Here is a 24,565-nt window from a genome sequence, read left to right as displayed (position 1 = left end):
TTCCCCACACTTGAATTAAAATATTCACTAATAGACAAAAAAACTCTGCAGTTTAAGAATGTACCTGTAGCCAACAGATATTTCTATCAAACTTTAAAAAGCAGGGAAATTAGGCAGCTATAGTGAATGCACCAGAGTAGCAGGAAACCTGACCTCCTCTCTGAGATATTGTACTGCCCTACAAATTTGTCAAAATGCAAACACCATTTGGGTTGGACTTTTACAGTCCAATCCACTTCCTGTGTAGCTTGGAAGAATTTGGTAACACATGCCTCTGAGCATATGGTGAATGGTGGCAACACCTGCCATCTCCAAAGATGGAGAAGTACATTTTTGTATGATTGTTGGTGTTCTTCTTACTTTGCTTCTTTTCTGTGTTACTACTGTTTCTACAGAGAATCTAATTTAGAAAATTATATTTCTCCATTATTCATCCTAGAAATCTGTGTTAAATTTATTTTTATTAATTTCAAAGCCTTTACCTAACTTCCAAAATAACATAAGCAAATAAATGAAATATATCTGCTCCAAATAGTTCTAAAATGGTAGTTACTTTTAACTACATTTACCTATCGGGATGATGGCAAATGTGGTTCACACGTGTACTTTTTCATTGCCTCTGTTCAGTCAGTTTGCTTATGCAGGGGCTGCAACAGCCATCTAGAAATCTCTGAGGGAGCAGTTGACCTTTCTCCTTGACTATGCATTTTGGAGTCTAGAGATGATGAGGCCCAGTTCTTTTTTTACTTTTGCAGAGAAAAGCTAGCCTTTTCCTTGGGTCAAAATACATATGTGGAAATTCCATGATTGGAACTCGCAACATCTTTAATTTACAAAAAGCACCTGCAAAAAAGAAGTAGGGTTTCATCTAAAAGGACTTTGAGATAATTTTGATTAGGATATGATAAAGTCATAGGACATTTCAAAAATTCACTGCACAGATTTAAAAGTTACGTAAACTGATCCAAATAGGAAGATATCTGGGGGTACACGTTTTGGGATGTTCCAAGAGGGACACTGGGTGTTTCATGTTGAAGATAACCTCATAGCGGAATACACAAAGTTGGTGAAACTGAATGCTTGATTTGCTTCAACGTTTTCACAAAAGCTTATTTAAATTATGATAGGCAAGGAGCATGCACATCAGACCTGGTATTGTAAAACAGGGGAGGGAGAATGCAGCTTCCCTTAATACAGGGATGGGTAGATGCAGGCTTGTGATATTTACCTTGTATTTTACTACCACCCTGAGATCTATCAGATTGAGCCTTTTGCAAAAGACATACGTAGAATGAAAGAATTCCGAGCCCAGAAATTGGTTTTAAATATCAGAATTGAAGTGAGCTGACAGTCCTCCTTCCACACAGAAATCGTTACCCCAAGCCTTCTTCATTTCAGCAGTATAACTTAGGGTAGTGGGGAGTCATTTTGTTGCTGCTATTCTTAAATAGTTGGGAGTGAGAAAATCCTTGCAGGTCCTCCAGTAGACCCAGATCTACCTTTTGCCCACCCCTGCCCTATTGAGATGTTGGACAAGCCTGACCTGGAAGTTTCTATGGAAGCTTGGAACTTTTGCTTATGAAGAGGCTTCCTTGCCATTCTCCTCAAAGGTTCTTTTTTGGGCAGAGCTTAGTAGTTCTACATAGAATGAATCTCTGGCATTTATCTTGGCTCAGGTTAAGAGCTTGTTGCTAATTACTAAATTAATTTTAGGGCTCATATGCATAGGGAGCCTATGGAAAGTTGACAATATTCCAGGAATCCTGAGTGTTACAGGGATTAGTGAAACACTGGGAACCATTTTTCTGTTGTATTTTTGGTTGATGCAAATAAATCTAAGCTAAATATTACTGGTCCTTACTTCTATTATACTCAGCAGAGTTCTGGGTATCTTTTGTAGTAATTTACCTTAAAACCAACAGATAATTTTAAATTCTACACAGGAAATTATGTATGGATTGGCATATCCTTTGGGTGCAAAAAGAAATTAAATCAAGCACCTTGCACTGATCCATAGCTTTAGCTCTGCATTCCTAAGAAATTCCCTCCTTTGTGTACTATCATGATCTTTAAAAGCCTGTTCAGATGCCGGTATAATCTGGATCTGAGGCTTTTTGCAGATCCTTTTAATTTGGACCGTTTGCATGAAGTTTTTGCCAACGCGAGTACATTCAGCTGCTTTTGCCTTTAACTCCGGATTAAATGGATGCGACAAAAACCCCAAATTGCTTTTAAAATCCGCACCTGCTTTGGTGCGCTTCTAATGAGTATTACCTTTTAAGCACCTTTTTTTGGCTGCGCAGTTTCTTCGCCATTAGATCCTCCCTTTTCTCTGTCCCTTTAACTGTCTCTGGGCGTCATTTTGTTTCCTGCCGTTGACGAAGCAACTTCCGGTTGCTGTTGCCTTCCTTTCTCCCGCTTCTCCCCCAATACATTTCCTCTCCCACTCCTTTAAACAAAATCACATTCCTCACCCCTTCATTCTCTCTCTTCTGCAGCGACACCAACAACTCCCTGAGGGTAGCAGGGGAGAGCTCGGGAAATTCCTTCCTGGCTGCCCGAGAGGGAGACTTCAGCCTTGGCCGCCTCTCTCGCTTGAGCTGCGGGGGGGGGGGAGGGGTCTGCAAGCCGCTACACGCTGCTCGCTGGAGCTACACCATGGCGAGAGGAGGCTGGCAAAGGTGCCGCTGGGGTAATTTATAAGCTCCCAAAAGCACAGGGGCCTTGGCGTCTTAAACGGTCAATGTTTCCTTTAGTAGCTGCTTTTAATGTCTCTCTAAAGATAATTGTTTGGGTTTTTTTTATGTTTCCCAGAATGCATGCTGAGGCTTGTCCTGGGGTGCCAAAGGCACACCAATCTCACGCAGGGACAGCCTAACAGCCACGGTTGGGAGCAGGGGGGATGGGAGAAAGCCTCTTTCATGCACCTATTCCTCCTTCGTTTAGGGAAACACCACCCCTTCCCCGCCTCCGCAGTTAACATTCTAATGTGTGGGCGCGGCAACAAGGAAACGCTGATAGCAATAAACGCACATGCCTGTGAATACTAAAAAGAAAAACAGGCAATTTATTTGTTGCGAGGGCGGAAGTATGTGAACTGTCAAAATCAATTGTGATGGAAAAAGCAGCATTTTCAATGTGGATCTTGGCTCATATGTGAACCAGCCCTAAGATCCCCAAAAAGCCATCCTTGCAGTCTGTGCTAAGAGCACATAGATAGGTATTCCTACGTACTTCTCACTCCATTTCCCCTGGCTCTGAAAAAACTCAAATGTCTGAACAATTTTCATAAGTCATGTAAGAACTTTGTATTCTAGGAAAACCTTTAATGGCTAGGAAAAGCAAGGGTTTATTTTAGACATATGTGTTAGTCCTTGAACTATAAATCAAGAAAGTTAGTATGCAACATGCAGGAAGTACAAATGAGCAAAAACTGCCACTCCAGAAGGACAAGTTTAGTGTAACTAAATCCCAGTGGCTTATGTAAGTTAGTTGTGCCACACTTTGTATAAGGTGAAAAAACACCAGAGCATCAGCCAGTTGATCCTGAGAGAAAATTGCTACCTGGCTCCGGATATGGGTCATGAAAGCAAGATTAGCAGCTTAGCTTTCCTGACTAACTGCCATCTCTGATTGTGGGTGGAAAGTAAAAAACAGTATCTTGAAGGTTTAGGCATTGTCTTATTCTTAACAACGGGGCCTAGATAAACTCCTCATCCTTCATGCATAATCCATTTAGTTTTAGTTACTTGGGTTCTTTTGACACAGTAAATCCATATCATCTCCATAATGGTAATTTAATAATGGTAGTTTTGAACTTTTTAAACTTTTCCTCACAGTTCAATGAAAATGTAAAAAGTAGCGAAACATAATGGGTTAGATAATAGACTTCACACTGCAAGTGGGAACATCCCATGAGTGTACAGTGCTGATGATGGATACTAGTTCCCAGTTCCTTATTTGCACAAAGATTTTTAAAGCACAGCTCAATCAGCAAATTTTAAAAGGAACTAAGCTTTGTATGTCCCTAAACCACAAAGTAAGCTTTGGAATACTCCATGTTACATATCTTCACAAACAGATGACTCTCCCCTTCAAGACGCAAAAACCTTTCTCCAATCAAAGTTGTCATGTTTATACAACACCTGTAATGAATGATTGCCTCAGATGACAATAACAAATAAGGAACTAGGGGGTGTACATCCCAAATTAAGCTTTGGACCACCATAAATCATGCATCCACACATCCAGGACAGTGTCCTGTATAAGATGGCATTGAATTGTGTCCAATCCAAATCTGAACTGAGGCACAAGTCACTGCCAAGTGTGATCTCTATGCCAGTCATAGTCAAAAAGTGGGGAAATGAATAAGGAATTGGGGGTATACACCCCAAAATAAAGTTTGGGCCATCACAAATCATGCACTCACCCTCTAGGACAGTGTACAGGGGATGGCATTGAATTGCATAAGGGCCAGAATTTTACATGGGTGCAAGGCAAGTGCATGGATCCACACCAATAATAATCAAAATATGTAGAAATAAATAGGGAACTGGGTGTGTATATCCCTAAATAAGACATATACCCACACATCCAGGAGAATGTCCAGTAATACTGATTATTATTGGTGTGACAGTATCTTATACTGATTGGTACAAGTTCATACATGTTACAGTGTCTTGCACCAAGGAAATCTTTGTGCTAGATGTGATTCAATGCCATCTTGTAGAGGCCACTGTCCTGGATCAGTGGGTGTATGATTTGTGGTGGCCCAAAAATATTTTGGGGTCACCCTCAGTTCTTTATTCATTTCTACATATGTTTGACTATGATTGACATGGGGGTGCTATTTTTTAACACTGGCTTGTGTTCACGGAAAGTGTTGGGCCAAATGCAATTCAATGCCCTCTTATAGAGGACACTTTCTTAGAAATGTTTATGTATAATTTGGGTTGGTTCAAAAATTACTGTGGGGTGTACAGTCACTTTCTTATTTTTTGTTGTCTGAGGTCATCACACATTCATGAGCATTGCATATACAGAATAATTTCTGGGAGAAATTATTGTGGGTCTCAAAGGAACAATCCCCAAGTCATACAGATATGATATGAGGGATACTAACACTTACTTTGGGATTCAGGGACATACAAACTTTAATTCTTTTTAAAAGTGTTCTGATTGCAATGTGTTTTGAACTTTCATACAAATAAGGAACTGGGAATTAGTAATCAATTTCAGCAGCATCATGAGTGTAATTCAGCTGAGGGAACATCCTGCTGGTCAGAGGGGAAGAGGATTTTGCTGATTGCCCTCTCCCCCAGTATACCCTAGGACCGCCTTCTACACTGTTCCAGAAGGTAGACAGGACACTCCAGAATAGTGTGAGAAATGGCACGGGGAGGGGGTTGCCGGAGGAAAGGGGAATCAGTAAAAATGGTCTCTGCCAGATTAAAAGCCTTTGGCTGGAAGAAGCCTTTCTGTCACAGAAAGCAGTATGGATCCAGCCCATTAAATATATGTTACATTAAGTTACGTTAGTCATAACTAGGAAACAAACGTTTTGTTTGTTTGTTTTCAGAAGTAAAAACATTGTTCAGATATTGCTTAACATACCTTTTGAAGATAGGAGTGAAAATAATTCACCATTGTTTTCATTTAATGGGAAAAAGTAAAATAATCCTGAAATGGATTTGCATTCGTAACAATAATAATCAGCCATGTTTATAGTGCTTTTCCATACGGCAGTGTATAGTCTTAAAATGGCACCATAAAACAAATGTAAAATCAATGCAATAAAATCAGAAAACTTATTCTAACAGCAAGCAAAGACCTAAAGACCCAAGACCTAAAATGTTTGTTTAGATTATGTAGAGATATTGTGAAAAACAGTTACACTATAGGCATAGTCCAGTGTTATATATACATCAATTTCTGTATCCACAGATAGATTATTCCATTGCAGTAGCTCTGTTTCTTGTGATGAGGAAGCTGCTTTGTTTCTTCATTACTAAGAAGTCACAGATGTGTGAAAAGTAGGCCACAAGTCGAAGCTGCATGCCCCTTGCATTCCCAAATTGAAGGTGACAGATACCTCTACGTTCTGCCAGTAATTTGCTTCCATGTTAAATTCCTATGAAGCGGTAATTAAAATGAAAAGTTTTTGGGTCCTGCCAACAGACAGATTGAGTTATTTATGGTAGAATCAGCCACTAACAGTAATTGCAGCACATCCTTGAACAAATACAAGTTTTTTCATTCAGGAATAGGGCCAGGCCGACAGGGGTCAGGGGGTCAAGCCCACTCAAGCAAGAGGCCAAAGAAAGGCAAAATCAGTGTTCTGTTCATCTTGACACACTGTATTGTCCATATTCACTACCTAGGTGTCCAAATTGCTGGTTATTCCTTCAAGATCTAGTTAGACTCTATTAATCATTGCAAAAACGTTGCTGTAAGATTACTAAGAGCGGCTACATTTTAGTATAACCAAGTTTTCCCACTTTGTTCCTGAAACAGTACTTTAAAATGGTAGAGAAATTTTTACTGCATTGCTTTTTGTGCAGTTAAGCAAACATTATAAAAATACTTTTTGGACAATTTTGCATTTAAAGAGACTTTTTTCTGGTAAAAGTTTGTTCACTGCACAAAACTATTCAGTTGATATGCTATACTGATATATTAGAATGGGATTATTATCAATCTTGTAACGTTTTGATTTCTACAGCAGTTTTCAGTTTTGAGCTGCATAGATGTTCGCGATCAGCTAGTTGTGAACTATTAATTTTTGAAATGTTGCATAGTTATACAATGGATTAAAACAAATAGTTCATATTTTAGTCATGTTTACATACTTAGATGAATGTGTTTATCATTTTAAGATTTTACTATATCTTGTCAATTTGAAATGTTTTTCCATTTTTAGGTATTTTGGAATTGGCCGAATCTTACCCATCTGTTCAAAATTCAATTTTGTTTGTGTTTTTCAGAAAACAAGTTGGAATAATTAAATCATTGCTTCAGCTGGCCACCAAATCTTCTAACAGGTTTCACTAAACAATCAAGCTTAGAACTTGTCAAGCAGCAGGGCAACTTGCCAAAATTGACAGTGCACAGGAAGAATTTAAATGTGAACAATGATTTGTATGAAAGTTTACATCAGATTGTTGGGGTTCTATGCAGTCGTCATTTCTCAAGTTCAAGGTAAACTCTCACTTCTAAAATTTCAATTTTTAAAAAAATGTTTTTGATGTGTGAAATGTTTGTGTGCATAGCCAACATTTTACTGCAGTCCGCAGTAAATACTGATAAGCTGTTGTAGTTTTTGAAACCTAGAAGCTTACAAAGCAGTTTCGAAGCATGAGAATTGTTGAAATTGAAAACTTTTGTACACATCTTAAAATGACTTTCATCAGAGTTCGAATGTTTCAGTGATAGATCGTTCTCAATGCAGATTTTGCTTTAGTGCTGTTTCTATCTGATACCACATTGCTATTTCTAAAAGCTTAAAGGAAGTTAACATAATTGAAAGAACAGGCATTAAGGACAGCAGATGTTCGATTAGGTCTTGAAAATTATGATACTCATTGCTTGTATAGATATACACGATTATAAAATCTTCCTGTACAGAATTTGATGCTTATTTCCAGTCTCTAGATGAAACATAATTAACATCTTGATATTAAAATGAAGCAAGGAACTGCAAGAACATCACCCTCTAAAGGAATGTTCTGTTCAGAGTGCCAGCCTGCCTGCCAGTCAGCCATGACCTTGTCAGGATGTTATAAGCTGTAAGGGGTTCAGGCACAGGATTCCTTCCCGCCACTTTCATTTTTCTTTTCCAACTGATGCAACCTTCTGTGGTTCCTGGAGTCAATTGATCATGCTGGGTCCTCACTGAGTTGTAACCCAAAACACGGGAGGACACCAGGCTGATGAAGACTGACTTAGGCTGCAATTCAATACACACTTACCTGGGAGTAAGTCCCATTGAACCTAATGGAGCTTACTTCTGAGTAGACATGTACTGGATTGCAGCCTTAGATTCCATGCCCATTATAAACTTTGATTTTGTAAATGTTTTAAGTATTAAGGGAAGCTCAGTTAAATCTGAGAGAGATAGCCTTCTCCAGTTCAGATGCTTTGTACCACAGCTCTCATGAGCCCCAGCCAGTGTGGCCAATGGTCAGGAATTATAGCAGTTATAGTACAGCAATATTGGGAAGGCCACAGGTATTCGTTCTATAGAAGTATTCCTACCTATGATCCCCTGAAAAATAGCAGTTTGTAACAGATGGTGGGAATAAAAACTAAACAAAAATGACAATCTTAAATATCTTAATTATTGAGATAATCCCAAAAGGTTTTACAAAAATAGGTTTTGTGACCCAGTATTTTTTATTAAGCTTACATTCACACTGATCCTTAAATATATTTGGAATTAAATTTCATTAAATTTAATGTGGCTACAGATCCAACAATAGCATTTCTGTTTTTAAAGTACAATAATTGTATACTATATGTTCATATATCAATTACTTATGTCAATATATAATTGTGCTTGTTGATTTGCAAGTCAAATTTTTTAAAAATTAATGTGGCTCACTATGAGGTGAATAGGTTTTTAAGTTAGGGTGCAAGTATGCAGATGAACACTCCACCTTCGCTGTGGAGACAAAACAGAAGGACTCTATGGGGGCTATCGCAGCTTAAATTTCTAAACCTTCAGCTCAAGCCAGCATTACAAAACAAACCACTATGTATGTGTTCATGTTATACAGGGCAGATTCTAGACAGCGTGCTGCATGGAACAGGGATGGAGACTGATCCTGATCAGAAGAAGCAGGAAGATGGAGTAACCTTAGCTCCAGAAGACACGTTGCCTTTTTTGCAATGCTACTGTTCAGGGCACTGTCCAGAAAATGCAATTAACAACACATGCAAGTAAGTATTGCAGGCAGAGTTCAGGCTGCTTTTTCAGTAGATAATTAAGAATATGATAAAAGTTATATTGCTGAGGTTAGAGGTTTCAAAATATTTCCATGATCCTTGTTTGTTTCTCTGTTCCCTTCTTCATCTCTGGTTTAGTTCATATACTTTTTAAGTTCAGGTAAAAGTAAGTTCTGATTACTTTGAGGAATGGTGAGAACATTTAATACGTATTTTGGAATTTGGCTGTGCTTGTACCTTCTTTGTTTACCTCTGAGGAGACACCGATGTGAGTTCTGCACCTGCACAGAGTTTCATTCAGCAAACTTCTTTCACTGTTCAGGTCTGTTCATTAGACTGCCACAGCAGTAGTTTTTAAGGAGCTGCTGTCTTGGCTAGAGTGCATTTCTGTTTTTAAAAAATATTTATTAATTTATTTATTAGATTTATATCCCACCCTTTCTCCCAGTAGGAACCCAGGACAGCATAAATGAATAAACAGACCTCTCTTTCTTTTGTTTTTGACTTTTATCACATCTTTTGTCTTAAGTATCCCTGTCTTTTCTCTTCAGCCTTTTAATTTGATTGGTCGTTGTTTTATTTTGAGTGTGATCCTGCCTGTTTGGGCTATGGCTCAACAGAGAAGCAGTTTTTCCAAGTTTTCATATTGCAGGAGTATGCTCCTTCAAACTGATGGGGAGAAACTCTTCCTCCCTCATTTAGGGACGCCCCCTTGTTTGGAGGAGTTTTCCGCATTGCCAGGCCTTCACCCACCAGGCAAGAAAGAAATGTGTCTCACACTTTCGAGGTGGTGTTACAGGAAAAGGCCTTATTGCTAGGGGAGGGCCTTTTTGGCCTGAGTGCCACATTCTTTTTGGGCATCCCTCCGAGGGCCACATAACAGTGGGCTGTGGCCAAGACAAAAGTGGCCATGGCTATCTGACACACAACATGCTGATAGAGAGTGCATGCCCACATATACTGAACGCATACACATGCTTTTCCTCTCTCTCCCCCCCCCCCGCAATATTTTTCCTGTTTGACTGCCAGATGGTTGTGATCTTCCTGGAGATTGCAGCTGGGGAGGAAGGGTTTTATTTATTTGTTTATTGTATTTATATACCACCCCATAGCCGAAGCTCTCTGGGCGGTTTACAGTAACTAAAAACATTAAAACAAATATACAAATTTAAAACACATCTTTTAAAAACAATTTAAAAATGTAAAGCAATTTCAAAACACATGCTAAAATGCCTGGGAGAAGAGGAAAGTCTTGACCTGGCACCGAAAAGATAATAGTGTTGGCACCAGGCGCACCTCATCAGGAAGATCATTCCATAATTTGGGGGCCACCACTGAGAAGGCCCTCTCCCTTGTTCCCAGCCTCCGAGCAGGCACCCGGAGGAGTGCCTTTGATGTTGAGCATAGTGTACAGGTGGGTTTGTATCGGGAGAGGCGTTCCATCAGGTATTGTGGTCCCAAGCCATGTATGGCTTTATAGGTTAAAACTAGCACCTTGAATCGAGCTCGGAAATGTACAGGCAGCCAATGCAAGTGGGCCAGAATCGGTTTTATATGTTTGGACCGTCTGGTCCCTTTTACCATTCTGGCTGCTGCATTTTGCATAAGCTACAGTTTCCGAATCGTCTTCAAAGGCAGCCCCACGTAGAATGCATTGCAGTAATCTAACTTGGAGGTTACCAGAGCATGGACAATTGAAGCCAGGTTATCCCTGTCCAGATAAGGGCATAGCTGAGTCACTAACTGAAGTTGGTAGAAGGCCCTCCGTGCCACCGAGGCTACCTGAGCCTCAAGTGACAGAGATGGTTCTAGGAGAACCCCCAAGCTACGAACCTGTTCCTTCAGGAGGAGTGCAACCCCATCCAGGACAGGTTGGACATCCACCATCCGGTCAGAAGAACCACCCACTAGCAGCATCTCAGTCTTGTCTGGATTGAGCCTCAGTTTATTAGCCCTCATCCAGTCCATTGTCGCAGCCAAGCACCGGTTCAGCACATTGACAGCCTCAGCTAAAGAAGATGAAAAGGAGAAATAGAGCTGCATGTCATCAGCATACTGATGGCAACGCACTCCAAAGCTCCAGATGACCGCACCTAACGGTTTCATGTAGATGTTGAACAGCACGGGGGACAGAACTGACCCCTGCGGAACCCCATACTGGAGAATCCAGGGTGCCGAGCAATGTTCCCCAAGCACCATCTTCTGGAGCCAACCCGCCAAGTAGGAGCAGAACCACTGCCATGCAGTCCTTCCCACTCCCAGCTCAGCCAGTCTTCTCAGAAGGATACCATGGTTGATGGTATCGAAAGCCGCTGAGAGATCAAGGAGAATCAACAGAGACACACTCCCCCTGTCTCTCTCCCAACAAAGGTCATCATACAGGGCGACCAAGGCTGTTTCCATGCCAAAACCAGGCCTGAAACCTGACTGAAATGGATCCAGATAATCGGTCTCATCCTACAGTGTCTATAGCTGGCCCGCAACCACTTGTTCAAGGATCTTGCCCAGGAATGAAACATTTGCCACCGGCCTATAGTTATTAAGATTTTCTGGGTCTGAGGAGGGTCTCTTCAGGAGTGGTCTCACTACTGCCTCTTTCAGGCAGCCAGGGACCATCCCCTCTTGCAGAGAGGCATTAATCACTTCCCTGGCCCAGCCGGCTGTTCCATTCCGGCTAGCTTTCATTAGGCAAGAAGGGCAAGGATCCAGCACAGAAGTGGCTGCACGAACCTGTCCAAGCACCTTGTCAACGTCCTCAAGCTGCACCAACTGAAACTCATCCAAGAAATCGGGACAAGGCTGTGCTCTGGATACCTCGCTTGATTCACCTGCTATAACACTGGAGTCTAAGTCCTGGCGGATGCTCAAGATTTTATCTTGGAAGTGCCTAGCAAATTCATTACAGCAGGCCTCAGATGGTTCTACCATGTCTCTGGGACCAGAGTGTAATAGCCCCCGGCCAATTCTGAAGAGCTCCGCTGGGCGGCAGATTGATGATTTGATAGTGGCAGCAAAATGTTTTTTTGCTGCCCTCACTGCCCCTAAATACAGTTTACCACAGGCACTTACCAGTGTATAATTGCATCCACTAGGAGTTCGTCTCCATCTGCACTCAAGCCGTCTTGTATATTGTTTCATCGCTCTAGGCTCTGGGGTATACCATGGAGCTGTACAAGCTCTACACAGGAGAGGGTGCTCAGGAGCAATCATGTCAAATGCCTGGGTCATTTCTGTATTCCACAGTACAACCAGGGTTTCGACAGGAGCACCAGCCCTATCAGCCAGAAAACTCCCCAGAGCCCTTTGGAAATCATCCAGATCCATTAGTCTCTGGGGACAGACCAACTTAATAGGTACCCCACCCTTGCAGAGGGGAAAAGCCACTGTAAGTCTAAACTTCAGCAAGCAGTGATCTGTCCATGACAGAGGGACTGATGTAAGGCCCCCCACATTCAGATCACCAACAGTTGCAAAAACCAAATCTAGAGTATGCCCTGCTACATGTGTTGGGCCAATGGCATGTGGGGACAGTCCCATGGTTGTCATAGAAACCATGAAATCCTGAGCCGCCCCAGATAAGGTGGCCTCAGCATGGATGTTGACATCCCCCAGAACCAACAGTCTGGGGGATCTCAACAGTACACCCGAGACCACCTCCGTCAGCTCAGGTAGGGAGTCTGTTGGGCAGCAGGGTGGACGGTACACCAGCAGAATCCCCAGTCTGTCCCACTGACCTAACATAAGGTGGAAACACTCCAGACCAGTAGTCACATGGACAGGGTGCTTGCAGAGGGAGATGGAGCTCCTATAGATCACAGCAATCCCCCTCCCCGACCCTCAAGTCTACCCTGATGCTGAACCAGGTACCCTGGCGGGCATAACTGGGAGAGACTGACTCCTCCCTGCTCACCCACCCAGGTCTCGGTTATACATGCCAGATCGGCTGCCTCATCCACTATTAAATCATGAATGAGGGACATCTTATTATGCAGCGATCTGGCATTTAGGAGCAGCATCCGGAGACCTGAGAGCTGGCTGATAGAGCAACCAACAAACCTGCGGGTGTGGGGAGGACCGGAACAAGGCATAGTCATTAGCTGCCTGGGGCGCGTTCCCCTTACCTGGCAAGTCCTCCTCACAACACCATATCTCCCTCTACCTGTCACTACACTAATTGGGGCCCCCTCAGGTCTCCCCACTTGGCTCTGAGTCCTCTCTCCCAGGCACATGACTCAAGACACACAAAAAGGCAGACAAAGCAGGAGCCACCTCAGCCAGCCACCTTATGTATTCCCTCCAGTGAAGGGACAGGTGGAAGAAATCAGCAACCGCTGGCTGAGTACCTGGGGCCTGGTCCTCCAAGGCATGACACCTGCCGAGCAGAAGTCCAACAGGGAGAGGGTGATGGTGGTGGTAGTCGAGCGGCTGGCTGGCAGCAGCAAGCAGCTCTCTTTCCCTGGATGGTGATGGTCCCCTTCCTCCTGCAGGCACTGAGGCTCCCAAGCCACCTCAGCCAGCCAGCTTATGTATCCCCTCCAGAGAAGGGACAGGTGGAAGAAATCAGCAACAGCTGGCTGAGTACCTGGGGCCTGGTCCTGCAAGGCGTGGCACCTGCCCAGCAGAAGTCCAACAGGGAGAGGGTGGTGGTAGCCGAGCAGCAGCAGCAAGCAGCTCTCCTTCCCTGGACGGTGATGGTCCCCTTCCTCCTGCAGGCACTGGGGTTAACCCTTTCCTCCTCAGCTACACTTCCTAGGAGGATAGCCCCCTCCTCCTGTCCTGTAACAGTTAGGCTTGAAAGAAGCTTTCTATTAAGTGCAATAAAAGGCTTTTTTCAAGCCTCATTGCAGTGGGGGAGGAGTGTTTTGGGACTCACTGCTGGGGAGGGAAACCTGCTGCAAAAAACGCTGCTGTAGTCGTGCCTTGTGCACACTTTCATATGAGGCCATTACAGATTTCGTTCGCCCAAGTGTTTACTCTGCACACAGACAAATAGTTCATAATACTGACCTTAACTAACTGCTTTGGTTTACTTCTTGCTCTAATGGTGGACTTACCATTGTAACCTGTTATGGGACAATTGGGTTTGCATTCCAGCACCAGTGCTAACTGTCACCCCAGACAGTTCCCACTGAGGAAGGTTGCAGCATTTGGGGCTTTTTCGTTTAGAAAAAAAGTGGGTCAGAGGACTCACAATAGAAGTGTATAAAATTATGCATGGCATTGAGAAAGTGGATAGAGAAAAGTTCTTCTTCCTCTCTCATAATACTAGAACTCGTGGACATTCAAAGAAGCTGAATGTTGGAAGATTCAGGACAGACAAAAGGAAGTACTTCTTTACTCAGCACATAGTTAAACTATGGAATTTGCTCCCATAAGACGCAGTAATGGCCACCAGCTTGGATGGCTTTAAAAGGAGATTAGACAAATTCATGGAGGACAGGGCTATCAATGGCTACTAGCCATGATGGCTGTGCTCTGCCACCCTAGTCAGAGGCAGCATGCTTCTGAAAACCAGTTGCCGGAAGCCTCAGGAGGGGAGAGTGTTCTTGCACTCGGGTCCTGCTTGCGGGCTTCCCCCAGGCACCTGGTTGGCCACTGTGAGAACAGGATGCTGGACTAGATGGGCCACTGGCCTGATGCAGCAGGCTCTTCTTATGTTCTTATGTATGCTTTAATTTGGATTCTTGCATTGAGCAGGGGTTGGACTTGATTGCCTTATAGGCCACTTCCAACTCTATTATTCTATGGTTCTGTAGTATCTGCCCTGCCTCCAGTAGGTTAGCTTGCTATTCTAATCATATGTGTGACTGCACAGAGACCACAAAAAAGAACAGGTTGCTTACGTGGAACTGTAGATGTTCGCATAGTCATCTGGGCACAACCCATTCTGCTTGCCACTGCAGACACAACTAAGCCTATTGTCTTCTGCATAGTCATTTTATAGGGCAGCATTGTTGGGCAAAAAACTGAACTGGGCAGGAAGGCAGGAGCTATGCCCCAGATGTGTGTGCATGGAGGCTGGGGGCGGGGCACTTGCCAGAATGCTAGACTAGCTTGAGAAGCTTCTCAGACACAGCTCTACACAACAGCCATAGAACCCACATATGTGTCTGCACAGATGACAACTCTGAGAACTACTGGTTCTCAGTAGTAAGGTAAGCAACCTATTATTTTTGCATGGCACAAGAGGATTTGATAAATCTTTGGCCACATTAGAATATTTGTTTTTTATTGCCCTCTAGTGTTTGTCTTTTTTATGGTTTCTATATCCTAGTATTAATCTTGTGTAATAGGTTCTACACTAGATTATTTCCACTAGAAATAATTTTTTGTATGGAAAAACTGCCAAATAATTTTGAAGGCATATGCATTGATTGGTGTCCTATACTGAATTGAAGGATGTTCGTAATTTCAATTCTTGACCTGGAGGGACTTTTTTGCCTTTGGCTGTCTAAAAGCTGTACCTCTGCAGCAACTTAAAGGCTGGAATTCTAGCCACACCTCATTGGACATAGATCAGTTATGCTTGTTTATGTTTATAGGATCAGACTGCCAAAAAATCTGTTCAGATTCTTCAGCACCAAATTTTAATTATATATTTGTATTTAGTCTGCATTTATTTATGATATATTGATATGATATATTTTGGATCTGAGCACACACATTGGAGGGAATTGATCTTCTAGACCATTACTTAATTCCTGCTTGAGAAAAGTTAACAGAGGTATTTCAGTTGACTTCTCTTAAAAGCAATTCAAGTTATGAGATGCAGTGAGAGAAGCTTCCAAATTTTGAAAACGTTGAATAGGCATTTACTTAACTATTAGGTCTTGAATAAGAATTGGTTTAAGTGCTGATGTTTGTATGCAGTAGAGGATTGATTTTCCATGTGCAGATACAATATTTTCAGTGTCATATGATTGGTGTGCCCAACATATATAATGAATCTTAAATTATTTTTCATAAGTTGCATAAATCTTGGAATGCAGGCCTCAAGAACAGTTCATCTCCCTGGAGTACCTACTGTGACTTTCCACACTATCAAGTAAACGCAACCACATTTTATGTCTTGCGCAGTCCCTCTTTTCCTTAGAGTGCCATATTCCCCCACCAGAGTGGCATGTGTCCATTTTACTAGTAGGATAAATATAAGATGATATTCTAATAATAGGCTGGTTGAATGCAGAACAGTATGTGGAGAACTGAAGTCAATTCATATTTTCCAGAACTAATGGACATTGCTTTGCCATCATTGAAGAAGAAGAAAATGGAGAAATTACACTTGCTTCAGGCTGCATGAAGTATGAAGGCTCAGACTTCCAGTGCAAGGTATACCAGTTGTTTTTTGTTATTTCCAGTGGGGGATATAGTTATTATCCTTGGACAATTTAAATCTGTATATTGGCTGTGTTACTATAGTCGTAGATGGCATGCTAGTAGCAAGCCAGGAATCCAACATTACAAGTGCACAGCTGAAATTCTAGATCACGTAGATAAGATGAACAGGCTGTGAACTGCATTCTGCTGAGACTATAACATTCTCAGAAGTGCTTTCCCAAGTAAGCACTTGCTTTAGAGTGGAGGATAGAGTAGTAGAAATCTATTTTGATAAAATCTGGCATCTTAAAGAGAAATAAATGCCTTTTTTAAAGTATAGAACTTTATCTTTTCCCCACCCCAAGTTTAGTATCTGTCAAACAGTTCTCACTGGTTTATTCCAATAGATTTTGACTGTAAATTGCAATATACTTACCTATAAGTCAATGTCTGTAAACAAAAGTGACATTGTCAAGTAAACACTAGATTGTGACTCATTTGGTACATAACACAAAGCCAAACCATGTTTTAGCATAAATTGCAAATTCCTGGAGAAGAGATCATGTCCACTTTGCTCCTGCTCCAGTCCCACAGTTGCTGCACTACCATCATCCAAATCCAGGCTCATGTTTTGTCTCGTTCCTTTGTTCCCCTTGGTAACAGCTCATGGTTTGTGTGGAGTGAGACAAACCACAAACCCAGGTTTGGCCGACATGTTGACAAATCATGGCTTGACCATGGGTAGCACAGCAGCAGCAGGATGAGAGGAGGAGTACAGCAGCTACAGTCCGCTCTCTGAGAACATAAATATCACACTAAGCCATGGTTTGGCTTCGTGTTGCATATGAACTAGGTCTGTGTCTTAACATCACGTAGCTTCCCACACTTAAACTCTAGCGTTTGCTATTCATGCAAGTACTTTACTCAGAAAGGCTAAAATTGGGAGATGTGTTTCTAATATTTATCATTTCACAGCATTCAGAGTTTTTCGGATACTTTGTCTTGCAATTCTTACAGCAAAGCTGTAAAGTAGGTCAGTGTAATTGTCCCTGTATAGTACGTGAGGGGCTGAGGGCAATTCAGAGTGGCACGAAAAAGTGTCACCATCCAGGCATAAGAGGAAGGTACTGATAGGCATGTCTGAACCTCAAGATTTGCAGAAGCACAAAAAACTTGGGGAGGGGGACACACTAAGGGCTCATCCAGACGACTGCAAAATGTGTGACACGCGCGCTATGCGTGCTTATTATTTTTCGGTCATCCAAATGACGTCACGTGGTGTCATGCATTTTCGCTGGTTAAATCCGCTCCTTCCAATACCGGCAAAAATGCGATTTGCTGTTTGAAATCGGGAATTTCATTGGGACATTTTTTTTCATTGGGAAACAGCGAACAAAAAGGCGAAAAGTGAGGACTATCAGCTGACAAACCAGATATGGAAACGGTGGATTATCCCGCTCCGTTTGGATAAGCCCTAAATGGGGGGCACCCTAACAACAGCCCAATGAGAACTGAGCATGTTTGTACACAATACTGGCTGTCATGTGGGGTAGAGGAACAGAAAACCTGGGTGCAGGGATTAAGAATAGAATAGAGTATCCTGGGAATAGGCATGGCTGGCTGGAACCCTGAACACGAGCACTCCACAGTATAACATTTTGTTGTAGATCCCACTTGTCAGTTTTTTTTCTAGTTTAATGGCAAAAATCTAAATAGCTGCATGATTTCATTTTCAGAATTAATCTTTCCCTTTGTTCTAGCTTCCATAGCAATAGAGTGTTTTTCAGATAATATCTATGACAAAAATATATATAATTTCCTGTTTTTTATTTATTAAATTTATTTATACAGAAAAAAGTAAAAATTAAATACATATCATTTAAGATGAAACATGAAGAAATCAGAATATAAAAGACTTGAGAAGAAAAAATAGGGGGAAATGTATCTTAAAAACAAAAGCAGAAGAAAAGAGGATGAAATAATATAGATTATTATTACAGTGTTCCTAACAATATCTGTGGTTCCACATTCTCCTGTATGTTGTTACACTGATACATAACAAAAGGGGTCCATCTCTCTTAATAAAGTTATTATCCATTTGCCATCTCTCTCCCACCCTGAATATATTGGTTAATTTCACTCATAATTTTATAATCCAGTTGTCCCTTGTTGGAATATTTATCTTTTTCCAGTGCTGGCTTATTGTCAGCCAAACCACTGTCAAACAATAGGTGAACATTTATGTGTCCCCTTACATAATCCCTTACATATCCTAGGAGTTCTGGTTGCTGATTCATACGGTCGCCAGAAGTCGTAATTGACTTGAAGGCACATAACAACAACAACGTGTATATACAATTTCTTTTTATTCTATAGGACTCTCCAAAAGCACAACCACGGCGGACAATTGAATGCTGTCGGACAGATTTCTGCAATCAAGATTTGCAGCCCACGTTACCCCCTCCTATTGCTAGAGGTATGTTGTTTGCTAATATCCCCAGGGTATAGTTTGAGGGGACATGAGGCCACCTCCTGCTGAAGGTAATCAGGTCTGAATCTGGTCAGCACCTGGATGGGTGACCAGGTGGGAAGCACATGTATGTCATAGTGCCTTGGGTTCTGTGGCAGAAGAAAGGTGGAATATAAATGTAAGAAAACAAATCTTTGGGTTTAGTTGCTATAGTGAAGGACTGTAGTGGGAGGGGATTGTGAGAAAAATCCTGACCATAAAAGATCCTGACCATAAAATATTTATTTAGCAGCAAGGAGCATAAAACATAACAGGAAGTAAAAAGCATGGGAAAATAAAACTGTCTTTGCTTGTCAACAAAAGAATGTTGGAAGTAGGCATCAGGTGAATCTCCCTGGTGAAGGCATTCCAAAGACGGCCACAGCCAATAAGTCCCTCTCCTCAACTGTCACCTGCCTCCCTTCACACAGTGGTGCTACCTGCAGGAGAGCCTTTGTAGGTGACAAATGTATGACTGCTTGATGTGAGAGTAGACATTCATTTGTGTGCCTTGTTCATAGCCATGGAAGGCTTTCAGTGGTTTAAATTGCATTTGGAAACTGATCCAGAGTCAGTGGCATTCTTTATTCCCTCAAGAGATGTTTCCAGTTCCCTGTCTCGGTTATTTAGCTCACAGCTGTACTCTGCAACAAATGCCGTTTCCAGGACATCTTCAAAGGCAGCCGTGCATATACAGTACATTGCAGTAGTGTAGTCTGAAGGTTACCAGAGCTTGGATATCTGTGACAAAGCTGCAGATGGTGCACCAGCCTCAGCTGGTGGAAGGTGCTTTGTGCTGCAGATATTACTTCAGCTTCTAGTGACAGAACTGAATCAGTAAGTGCCCCCAAAGTGGAAGTCCTGATCCTTTAGGGGGCATGGAACGCTATCCACTAACTATTTAACACTAAATGTGATTTGAAGAAATTTAGCACTCACATTTAACAATAATTTTCTTCATGAGCTCTTACACCACAGGCAATTGGAACAGTCCCATTCTCTGAGTATTTTTTGGCTTCCTTTTCTCATCACAATTTATGGACAACCTACACATATTTTCCCCCAACCTCAAATAATTTCAATGCTGAGATTTTTTTTAAAAATAAACCTTACATCAAATCTTAACACCTATAAAACAACTAACTCCCTTTTTCCTTCGTTGTGTCTTTTGCCATTTTTTTTGTGTATTTTGTCCTGATGTTGTGATTCTAATTTTTGTTGGGGGATAGTGTTTTTTCCTCAGTTTTTTAAATTTGGTACTTAAGCTAAAATGGGTTCCCCACCCTTCATGTAGGCAAGTGTGGAGGCAGGATAGAACCCTTTGGGACCCCATAGCATAAATGCCGCAGAGTCAAACAGTAGTCCCTCTGCATCATCTTCTATAATCAGCCCTCCAGGTGTATATTTTATGTAATATATTACAACTAAATATGCAAGTCCATTTCCTATGGGGATCTCAGTACTGAACAAATTGCCATTTTTTCCTTTGGGTACTATAGAACCAAATTAGTTGTTTTTGCTGTTCTGCCCATGCTGATATTTTGCATTGAATGTCACATTTGCACCTCACCCCAGCCAAGGTCTAAAGTGACTACAGCACCTTAAAGGACAGATTATGGCATATTGCCAGTCAAACGATCACTACCACTATTCCCATTGGGCTACCAAAAAAACAATCCAGCCCTCTTAAAGAGCTCAGGTAGATACTGAGAGGAAGTCATTTAAGATTTCGGGATGCTACTAGATGTTGTTTGCTGAACAGCTTTATAGATCTGTGTGAGGGCCTGCCCCAGGATATCAGAAGTGTTTGGGCTCATTTATGGATGAGGAAATCCCGGTTCAAATTTCACCTATGTCATGAACTCATTAAATAGGCAAGTCACTCACTCTTGGTATCTGTCCTCCCGTCTGCAATATGCGAGTTAATAGTACTAACTTGACTTACAAGTTAGTTATAAGGATTCCAGATAATGCATGGGAAATACTTTGACCACTTGAAAGTGCTTATGTTAACTATCATTACCATCACCAGCGTTGCCCTCTTCTGCAGTCTTCCAATTGTTATGTGATTTTTCACAGGTGTCAACTTCGTTTTAGTTCACACACCCCAAAAAGTGAGCATTTCATGGAACATAAATAAAAAGTAGATGTTTCACAAGTATACACAAACAGTTCCTTAACTTTTCTTTCTTGCCTCTCCAACTTGTTTTTCTGTTGTTATTGTGTTTAATCAGGGGAAGCTAAACTAAGTTGAGTAGTATAGGAGCAATAGTGGGAAATTTCCTTGATATCATACATCAAAGTCTTGCTGAATTTTATTAAAAAGAATGATCGAATTCTTACAAAAATTGGGATTTTTGTAATATAGAACAGGAAAATCACCATGACTTAACAAAATCCAACGCATGTCTCTGGTGCATGAGTGCAGGAGCCCTGTGACCTTGGACATCCCACATGCCTGCTAATTGAATGGAGGCAATCTGCTAGCCCTCCACACAGTCACTGTATATATAACTACTTCATTGGGTGCACAGAACTAGGTGGTGATGGAAAGTTTTTAAATATTTCCTAGAGATACATTTATCTTTTAAAATTACCTTTAATTTTGATTATATCAATATTGTATTGTTTTATTTAGATGGCTTCTTTGATGGCAGCATACGTTGGATGGCTGTGCTTATTTCTATGGCAGTCTGTATAATAATTATGATCATCTTATTTAGCTGTTTTTGCTACAGGTAAAATCTTGTTTGGGATATTTTCCAGTTTTTCATGCATGATGCCTAAGTATTGCAGATTTCTTGCTGGGTCATTAAGTCCATAAGAACCTCTGGAGGAATTCTAGAATATAACACAATTTGATTTGCATCGCTATGGAAACTGATATGGCATGAAAGTTGACACACAGGGCCAATTAATACAGGTTCCCTTTTGTGTATGGTCTGCATAGGAGTAAGTATTAAGTTTATATGGCCCTGTTCCCACACTGCTACTAGAATTGCCTTCCCAGCCCAACACCCTCTAAGTGTTTTGGACTACAACTTCCAGCCTAGCACCCTGAAGATGTTTTGGACTACAACTCCCATCAGATCCAACTAGCACGGTTAATGGTCCAAAACATCTGGATGACACCAGGATGGGGAAGGCCAATTTAGAACATATTGCGTGTGATCTGGGGTCTGCCCCTTTTTTATGTCGGTCAGATTGCACTTATGGTTGTGTTTGCATACGTACCATGACACATCTGTTGGTCCACATACAGGAAAGGGGAATGAGAAAGTAGTGGAAACTCAGAATTGTGCCCTACCATGTGTATATACCAGAGAACTGTGTGACTTGCTCCTTCGGCTGCAATCCTATAGACACGGAGCTAAGAGTAAGTCCCTTTGAAAACAATGGGACTTAGTAGACATATATAGGATTGCACTATTGGTTTAAAACACTCTGAAGATAACAGTCTGACCAAAATGGGATTTTGACATTTTAAAACGTAATAATTAAGCAACTTGTAGTATTTCTACAATTAACAGGAACTATTTTTGTAGTACATTTAGTATTTTCTCTCTGAAGCTTGCCATTTATAACAAATCTTAGTTTTGTTTTTTACAGTAAAGTTGCAGTCTGGCTCAGTCACTTGCTGCATAGCGTTTAAGAGCTTAGGATGGATTATAGCAATAGCTATGCAACTCACCTACCAGTCCTGAAATGCTGCCTAGTGCCAGCATTGCAGTGATGCTACAAAAGCATTGTGAGCTATTTCATTGTCACAAATATTTAGGATTAGGATGCAACAGTCCTAATTTAGTTTTGAATTGTTCAGCTTGATTTGATTTTAACTATGTACGCAGTAAGTTCAGAAGGGAACCTTGAACTTATGCTGTTATTACTATGCATACCATGCATACAACTAAACACCAATTCCATATTTGCATATGCGGGCTTAATATCTACAGCCAAAAATAATAAAGAAGATCACAGCTTACAGTAACATAGGACTCCTCAGTTCAGGTGTTCATGTCTGAATGCAGTGGGTAACATTTGTTAGGCAAAATTGAAAACTAGAAAATTAAGCTATATAGATAGCCTTTGCTTAGTGATGCACAAATTTATAAAATGACTAGTGCTAACTATTTTTGCATAAATTCTTACAATAATGCTATGTTATATCAAGATGTGTTTTTTCCAGGCATTATTGCAAATGGGTAGCAAAGAGGCGATGTTACAATCGTGATCTGGAGCAGGATGAAGCCTTTATTCCAGCTGGCGAGTCACTAAAGGATCTTATTGACCAATCGCAGAGCTCTGGCAGTGGGTCAGGACTTCCTTTGTTGGTAAGCCAGTAGTTGAACTGTACTTCGTCAGGTGAAAATTCTTTATTTTGCAGCAACCACGTATTTAACAACTCACCTGGAATTTTATGTAGCTGAGTGAGCCAGCTGGTATGGCAGGATGGATTGCTCATTTCTGCCACGTTTCTATACTAGCTGCAGAGGAGGTTGCTTCCCTGCTTCCATTCCTGCTTGGCACTGCAGGCTTTTGGCCTCTTAGTAAAAAAAAAATGCACATTAGGGACTTGTTTGGAAGGCACTTTTATAAGTTGTGGAGCAAATTTAAATACATGTCTTGGGCAAACCTAATTTTAAACAAGTTTGGAAATAAATGTGAAGAACTTGTGAGGGAGAGGTGCATCATGTCCCCAGATCTTGCAGTCTCCTAGGTTGAAGCCATTTAGGTGAAAGATGGACTCTGTGGGAGATCAGGGAGCCTATCCTGTCCCCTCAGTTCCCACTAAGTAAGACTTCAACTTGTCTTTTCTAATTTCTGCTTAACCCCATGGTGTAGGAGAGGCAAGTGGGAAAGGTTTCCGGGAAGAGGATCCACCAGTTGGAGCAAATCTTCAAATTATTTAGAATATGTAGAAAAACAGGAGAAAATATTAGAGAAAGGCGTGATTATAAAGTTGAATAATAATCTCTGTACATTTGGAAAATTTGGGCAAGTCATAAAGTACAAGCATGCGTCAGTTCCTTTTTCCAGGAAGGATCAGCTGACATCTTTCTCCATATAGAAAAAGACTTTACAGTTCTGATGCTTGGGGAAAGAGGAGCAAAGGTGGAAATGGCTTGTCCAGTCAGCTTCTGAAGGGCAGAGATTCTGGCCTCTTAACTGTGGGAAATCAGTGAAAGAGATTTACAGTCAGGTGGAGAGTCTTAGGGATTGCCTCTAAGATGGTCCTTATATAAATAGAGCAAAGCAAGCAAGATGTGGGGAGCACATGCATACTCCTGACACTTTGACTGGAACAATTATAGGCGGAAACTACAGAGGCGAGTGTGAATATTTCGTGTCTCTGTATCTCCCTGCTCATTCTAAGCAGGGTTCCTGGAGCTAGACTATTAGCATATAGGCTGTGGCCAAGGGGGTAAACCAGTTCTTTATGGGGTTAAAAAAGCAATTTAACCTTAGGTTAAAGGATCAACATTGGGCAGTTGAAGACATTTTCATGTCAGTACTGCGTTTTTCTACACAGTAAGTCTTGCTATCATTTCAATGAAATTCATTTTATGTGGTGTTGGTCCAAGACCAAATATATTTCAAGTATTTGGATTAATTTAATGGACAACAATCAGAATAAATTCATATAAATCCAATATCCTGCTGTGATTTAGGCTGTTAATTCAGTTAGTTTTTTTTATTATTTAAATAGAAAAAAATACAGGTAGTATGCCATCATGTGGGTTATAGTGCTATCTAGCATTCAAAGGCAAGAATGCACAGGAGTCAAGACCCAGGCTG

The 24,565-nt window shown here is 41.3% G+C and overlaps 1 protein-coding gene across 2 annotated transcripts in view; it reads left to right on the top strand.

Annotated features, from left to right (window-relative positions):
* BMPR1A (bone morphogenetic protein receptor type 1A) overlaps window positions 1-24,565 on the top strand; it is a 102,127-nt gene that overhangs the window by 59,594 nt on the left and 17,968 nt on the right. The window contains exons 3-8 of one of the 2 annotated variants that reach the window (XM_061635020.1): window positions 6,984-7,197; window positions 8,775-8,937; window positions 16,170-16,272; window positions 18,637-18,736; window positions 21,408-21,507; window positions 22,941-23,100. In XM_061635020.1, the coding sequence (XP_061491004.1) occupies window positions 7,131-7,197; window positions 8,775-8,937; window positions 16,170-16,272; window positions 18,637-18,736; window positions 21,408-21,507; window positions 22,941-23,100 (693 nt within the window). In that variant the 5' untranslated portion in view covers window positions 6,984-7,130. The remainder of the gene's footprint in view (window positions 1-6,983; window positions 7,198-8,774; window positions 8,938-16,169; window positions 16,273-18,636; window positions 18,737-21,407; window positions 21,508-22,940; window positions 23,101-24,565) is intronic. The other variant, XM_061635021.1, reaches the window with a different exon arrangement.

Source organism: Rhineura floridana, chromosome 7, assembly GCF_030035675.1.
Source record: "Rhineura floridana isolate rRhiFlo1 chromosome 7, rRhiFlo1.hap2, whole genome shotgun sequence".
Lineage (NCBI taxonomy): Eukaryota > Metazoa > Chordata > Lepidosauria > Squamata > Rhineuridae > Rhineura > Rhineura floridana.
The sequence above is the reverse complement of the archived record's forward strand: the minus strand, read 5'-3'. Positions and strand labels throughout refer to the sequence as shown.